Source organism: Danaus plexippus, chromosome 31 (assembly GCF_018135715.1).
Source record: "Danaus plexippus chromosome 31, MEX_DaPlex, whole genome shotgun sequence".
Lineage (NCBI taxonomy): Eukaryota > Metazoa > Arthropoda > Insecta > Lepidoptera > Nymphalidae > Danaus > Danaus plexippus.
The window spans coordinates 1,983,364-1,990,877 of record NC_083558.1 but is presented as its reverse complement, the minus strand read 5'-3'; the positions used below and the strand labels follow the sequence as shown (position 1 = coordinate 1,990,877).

The window sequence follows — 7,514 nt, the reverse complement described above, 5'->3', positions numbered from 1 at the left end:
CACAGATAATAAAAATAAAAAGGAAATCAGGGTAACTACAGTTTATTAAATGTCAACATCACGTAAATTTTCATACATATAAGAATCATGAACAGTTATATAAAAATTTTAATAAATGGTAGAGATTCTCAATAATTTTAATATTTTTAATATTTTTAATTCATATTCATATATAGCAACATTTTTTAAAGAAATAAACTTATAGTTATGGACATACATTAGCTTATATACTATTTTGGTGCCTTTAAATATGGAATGAGAATTTAAAACACGCTCCTGCTTACATTGAACCTCTTTGGTGGTTAACTTTTTAGACATGATTAAAAAAAAAAATCTTGTTAGAAAGCGAAATACAATTATATGTATAAAGTTATATTACTGGAGTTATTTTTTTTTTATCTCTCTTAACATATCATTCCATTATTAGTATTAAAATTAAATTAGCTCTACTAATTAATTTGTAAATCCTATTGTCGATATCCGTAGTGACATATATTCAAATAAATAAATATATTTTTGTATATCGCTCATAAATATATATATAAATCCATTGGAAACACATCTGTATAGTGGTCGAGGCCCTAATTTTATAGATTTGCACAGATAAAAAAATCTGCATAGAAACTTTTTTTTTTTTTTTAATAAATTGGTCCCACTACCGAATCGGGGTCGACAGCTGTGATTTTGTTTCCGTGCAAAATATAATAAAATAACATTTTTGGTTCATAACACGTATTATCTAATTTAATTTCTCTTTTCCTGTCACTGGTTCTCCTTCTTGACTTTTAGATCGAGGACGCCATCTTAAAGAAAAAACATATAAGTTTAATTTACGTACACGTCAATGACATAAGCCAGTTATAAAATAATAAAAAAATATTGACACAACTAAGGAAGGATACCAAAATCAAGGATACCAAAAAACAGAAAAATTAAAACCTTAGCTTAAAATATTATTAAGGCTTATTATTATTTTTGATCGCATCCTTATAACGCGAATAAAGTAATTAAACAGGGTGTCCCAAAACGAACCGACTATTTCGAGAGTGAAGGCGTTACGGGAGGTTACGTTTTCTTAAATTTTTATTTGCCATCATGCCGTACGCGGGAGAGCAACGCTCGGTTTGTTTGCGCGCGTTTTTCGAGAACAATCGATCACTCATTCGACTTCGTCGGACGTATCAGTTGCATTACCAACTGTGCAACATCGCGGAATCTCCAAGCAATAAGTTTAACTTGGATCCACACATTAAATACCACTGGAAACGCTATTGGTGAAATCCGTCATAGGCGTCCAAGGACAGCAAGAACTGCTGGAACCATCAGTCAGTTGCAGATTCTGAAAGCCGACGGCCTCGACTCAGCGTCAAGAGCGTGAGTCTCAGCTGGGGTTATCACGTATCGAGAGCGACAGTTCACCAGCGACAGTTTCTGATTTAGACCTTCAGATTGTGCAAGCTCTTCATGAAAATGACTATGCAACAGGATTGTATTTCGTGTATGTTATGTTAAAGAGATTTAAAAATTTCAACAACATATTCTTTAGCGATGAGGCACATTTTCATTTTGACGGATACGTTGATCGTCAAAATTGTCGTTTTTGGGGAGAAAAGATTCCACAGACATAACATAAACGCCCGTCGCGTATCCCCAAAGTGACCGTGTGGGTGACTTTGTCAGCGGACTGCATTATTGGGCCATATCTTTATGACGATAACAGAGGAGGTACAGTCACTGTAACTTCTGCACGCAGACGTGATATAACCAGCTGGCATGGCCTCACCGGCATGGCTACATCAAAACCACTAACAACTCTTTAGCTGCATTGCACGAGCTGTTCCGGGAAAAGGTGATTTCGCGAAGGAGTGATATGAATGGCCACCTCGGAGCCCTGACTTGACCCCACCTTATTTTTCCCTGTGGGGTTATCTTAAGTGTTAGTCTGAGTTAATCCACGAAATTTGACAGATTTAAGAAAAAATATTAAAGAAAAAAGTCAGGAGCATTCCTCGACCACTTCTTCAAAAATATTTTTGTAAGTGCACGCAAACGGGTTGAGGGGCGCCGTCAACGTGATGGCCATAATTTATATAACGCAGTGTTTAAAAAGTAAATTTTTGTCTCTTATCTTTTAATTCGTATCATTAAATGCATAAAAAATAGGCTTACTGTATATTTTTTTTCAACTAAAGTAGCTGGCTCGTTATGAGACACCGGTGTTAAGGTATTATATTTCGCGCCACCTGGTTGAAGTTTTGTTAATTGTTTGACAACGCATTTATGTCAGCGCCATCTAGTTGTTACTTCAGCAACTATTTAGTTCAGCGCCATCTAGTCGATAATTGTTGCAATCAGATTTTTAAAATTTCATAATTTAAATACATGTGTCATACCATCGTAATCGGGACAGTATGCGACCTTCTTCGGCGTGGGCTGTTTCCTGCCGTGGCTTCTCTTCTTGACACAGAGATCCAGCACCTCGTCTCCAATAAACACAGTCTTGGCACATATCTTCTCTCTGTAAACATGGTTGACGCTCTGCTGAACTAACTTATCGAGCCTACATTCATATATCTGCCTGTTTGTTTGTCTGTTCTGTTCCGTTTTATCTTCGTCCACGTTTATTCTAGTGTGATCTATGTTCGGTACTTCGGTATAATCTGAACGCTCCTGGAGGTACTGCAAAATTATACATATATTTTAATTTAATAAACATTAAATTTCTTATATATTTCAACATACCAGACCTTAAATATGTATTAAAAAAATATCTTTTTACATACAACACTATATAATAAACATGAAAATAGTTTTATTTAAAAGTAAACGACTTAATGAACGAAGAAAATATTCAAGGTACCTGGGGGTAATAGCCAATAAAAGCAAATCACTCGGGGTAGCTGAGGGGGTAGCTGAGGGGGTAACGGCAAATAAACCCACCTGGACGACGTGACTCCGGAGCGTATTAAACCTATCCCTTAGCTCGGCTCTCGTGTCTAACAGCAAACGCCGTTCCGAGAGCGCGTCGTCCCTACAAGCCCTGAGCGCCCGCAGTTCCCTGGTCAGGCGACGGAGATGCTCCACACTGCGCCGTCGGCTGTTCTGTGACGCCAGCTTGGGGAATAACGAATAAATTAATCAATAACACTCTGGTCGCTACGGACTTTATGAGTGTGCGTGTGTGTGTGTGTGTGTGTGTGTGCGAGTGGAATCTTTTTATGACATATTTATTACATCTAAATGTACGAATTTATTTCTGTATATAATATATAGTGTATACAGACTTTATATATGTTACTGTTAAAGCCCGAACTATGGTTAATCTTAATATTTTCCACTAAAACCTAGGTTTTACCGATACGAGGTGGTGAATGTTGAAAATAGGAGGATTTTTTTGTATATTTGTGTCAGGTTGTAGTGCTGTCAGCTGGTAGCTGATGGTTTTAGGAATAAAACGACTAGCAATACTTAATTATTTAGATCAATTAACCTAACCTAAAAGGTTTCTGGACATTTGCCATTATGGATTGGTAAATCTTGTCTTTGTGGAAAATCTTAGGAAGTACCGTAGTTCGAGCTTATACAGTAACATATACGACGCACACATAGACAAGGTAATGTGTGTGTGTGTGTGTCAACTGTCAATGGAGTGATTCATAGCTGGGTCAATATTTTACACGTGAAAAAATAATTTTTACATAATATATCCTTTTAATGTAAAATAGACGATTTTTATATAATTACGAATACTTTGCTCTTCAAATTCGTCTATAGTCAGTGTTAACTTTGATCGATATCGGATTAGCCGTTTGGAAATTACGCTACGTGTTACGTAATATTTTAATAATGAGATCATATGTTGAAATAATAAGAGTTCGAGGGTACATAGTTATTCCAACATATACTATTTTTATTAGTTTATATGTAATTTTGGTATTTTGTTAAGCAGATTATGATGAACCCCGTCATGGCGATAGATCGTACTTCGGAGAAGATTATAATTTCGTATTTAGTGCATAAATGTTATCAACACGGGCGGAGTCGCCAACAAAAGCTAGTAAATTATACATACCGAGTTATTTCTTAGCAAAACTTTAACGATAACCTTATATATAAAAACAGAAATAGCATAAAATTTCATCGTTATCGAGATAACTCATTGCAAACACACACACACGTCAAACCATAACCAGCTTATTTTTTAGTCGGTTAAATCGAACCTCTCACCGTTCGAAGCGGTAGTGATATCAAATTACTTAACCGCAATATACGCTTAGTTGATAATTAAGAAATCTCAGCATTTTACACAAGTTTCACAGCCGACTTTACCTGTTTTAACTACTAAGGTTTTGGTCCGATATATATATATATTTACCCACACGATGTTTCTTACTTATTTTTTCTTAAAATGCTTATAATAAACCCTGGTTAATAATTTAAATACCTAATATTCAATACCATTCATTTTACAGACGAGTTTCGGTAAACCTACTACGTGTTTTCATTTTCATATCACTGACATTTTGTTATTTCTAATTGATATTATAATATGCGAATTACTATCAAAGTAAAACTCTGTACTGTCAGTGTTCCGTCAATGCGAACAGATATTAAGAGTCGAAGAATTAATTTTAAAAGATAAAAAAAAAAAAATTACTCATTATAATGACACTTTTTTATCGACACTTTGGTTTCAAAGACATCGCTTAAGGAGTTACAAACAAACACACATACAACTTACTTCTTAGTAGATTCTCAAAATTTACGTACATTCAGTATATTTTAACAAAAAAATATCTGCTAGTTGATATCTATCCAAAACAAAATATCACTTATATATATATATATATGAAAATATGAAGATATATATGTGAAAACATATCCACACAAAACCACATTATAACAGCGAGTGTATTAAATGTCTTGTCATTTGAGTTGCGGGAAGAAAGATTCGTGAAGTAGAAGCGAACGTAATAAATAAACATCAATAAAATAAATTTATACCATAGAAACTTTCATTTCAAACGGAATAACGCTAATACTTATTATTGATAATAGGAAAACTAAATACCGTAAGTTTCAACGTATTTTACTGATAACAGGACACAAATATATATATATATATATAAATGATTTACCAACTCGTGTCCAGACACGATGGCTTGTTTGGAAAAGCGACCGAAATCAAACATTCCAACAACGACAGGTTCGGTTCCCATTCGTTAGAACGAATTTTTTTAATACAAATTTTAATACAAGTATTCTCTTCAACATTGATTTAATGTTGAACATACGAATAAAGTATCTTATTTAATGTCTATTTATAATTCTAAATTATTTCATCATCATCACCATCATCAGCCTATCGAAGCCCACTGCTGAGCAAAGGCCACTTCTCACACGGAGAAGGTTAGAGCATTAATCACCACGCTCTCTCAAGACGGGTTGGCGATTTCAATTATTTATTAGATACGATGTACATATATCTCTTTTCGTTGTATTGGAGAACAAAATTTATCTAACACATTTACGAGTTAAAATGATGTCCAACGAAACGAGATAAATTATATAAATAAAATGTCATTGATGCGTAATCAAATAAAGAATATGTCACTGTCACTATTTGACACACATACAAAAAAATTTCATGAGCAAATTATTTAAGTTTACCTGTATAGGGAATATCATTTTTCAAACTCACCCTGTTCTTAATCCTCCGTCGAAGCCCCTTCAGGAAGGCTAGATCATCCTCACTAAGGTTGAGAGACTGCACTCGGTCCGAGTACTTGCAGGTTGGCAAGCCTGCGACTTCCTCTACAGTCATATCTATACCACGAGCTTAGTAAACGAACAAATTTATTAGCGACCCATCATATAAAATAACAGACTTAGATATAACAACCACATCAGGTCTGAATTCTTAACTGAAGCACAAAATCATGCATATATATGTATCATTTCCTTTATTTCTTAACATAAAACATATATTTATCATATTTACTACTCGTATTTCATTATCTAAACTACATAATCTCAACATTTCGGTAACATTTGATCAACCGTGATCACGGGCAGATATTCGCGTAGTAAACACGATTTTTTTTTTTTAGAGTCTTAGATATCATTATTCCATTATATCATTAAAGTTATGACATAAAATACTTCCATCAGAAATCTATACGCTTTATGCATGAAAACTTCATAAATCGATCATGTCTATTGAAAATAAAACAGTGAAAATATTAAGTGATTACACACATTATATATATATATCATTACACAGTTGACCGGTGTACATGAAAAATGTAACAAAATATTAATTGATATTGAATATTCATTATTTCATTAATTGTTGTTTAGTTGAGAATTCTTCACTTTTTATGTCACTCAAATATTAAAATATTGATATATATTCTTTAATCATATATATCTATGTGGTTAAAAATGCAGTCAAAGAAAAATAGTACAGAAATAAAAAAAGTTATTACATTTCAATAATAATGTGAATTAGAAATAAAGTTTTCATTAATTATATAGTATAATTAATATTAAAAACCTAACTTAATTGTAACTTGAACTTGAATCGTGTTCGAACGTATTTACGACAAAAGATTACAATGTATTAAAACATTACATCAACTTGACACAGTAAAATTAAGAGCAAAAAGTTTGTATATTATTTTATACAAGTCCTTAAAAAAGTTAAACAAACAAACAAAAACAACAATTTTGCGTCACATAAACCTGTTGATTCTAAGAAGTGCTTGGGCTCGTATTACATTAAATGCGTTTATAACTACTCACCGTTCAATATATCTTGATCCAATTGGTAAGAAGGAGCGTGTTTCCCAATATCATCCATTCTTCATATTTGAAAATGGATTTTAATTGCTTATTCTTATAAAACTAATATCTCAGTCTACTCGACTCATAAAAATATAGGTTATTTATATATGTATATATAATATGTCAACTGCTGTCATATGGTCCGCTGTCAAATAGGTTAAAGGTTTCTGAACGGAATCTTATTTATTATCTTAATTATGAAATAAAAAAACATATTAATTAAAAAACACTGTTTTATTTTCTATACTTAAAATATAAAAAATAAACCTTACCTTCTATTAGCTCAACTAAAGAGTAAACTAAGAAGATTTATTAAATATTCCCATTTCGACATTATTAAAGGATCCAATTAAAAACCTTAAATACTTGAAAGTAAAACGAATAATTTAAAATTTCAACAATATGGAATGTACATGGTTTTTTCGTATTTTTTGAAATATATTTTATTAGTAATTAAATGACAAAAAAAATTACACTTGAACAATTATATTGCCTATGCTGGAAATAAAGAATTTTTGTTTAATTTAATTACCAGCATTTATTTTGTGACGTCATCTTACAATCAGCATAATAAGAACGAGACGTCTGTTTCACACATTTACGAATTTTTGTAACTGAATATTATCGTCTTATTCTAATGGAAGAACATAAAAACATATTTCTTCAAT

At 32.5% G+C, this 7,514-nt stretch overlaps 1 protein-coding gene across 1 annotated transcript; it reads right to left on the bottom strand.

Moving 5' to 3' along the window:
* Positions 1–26: 26 nt before the first annotated feature.
* On the bottom strand, positions 27–6,966 carry LOC116778421 (transcription factor NF-E2 45 kDa subunit-like). Its single transcript, XM_032672423.2, has 5 exons — positions 6,805–6,966; positions 5,702–5,838; positions 2,941–3,114; positions 2,394–2,679; positions 27–803 (listed from the first exon to the last, which is right to left on the bottom strand). The coding sequence occupies exons 1-5, from the start codon at positions 6,860–6,862 to the stop codon at positions 763–765; spliced, it is 696 nt and encodes a 231-aa protein (XP_032528314.2). The 5' UTR covers positions 6,863–6,966; the 3' UTR covers positions 27–762.
* Positions 6,967–7,514: the final 548 nt, after the last annotated feature.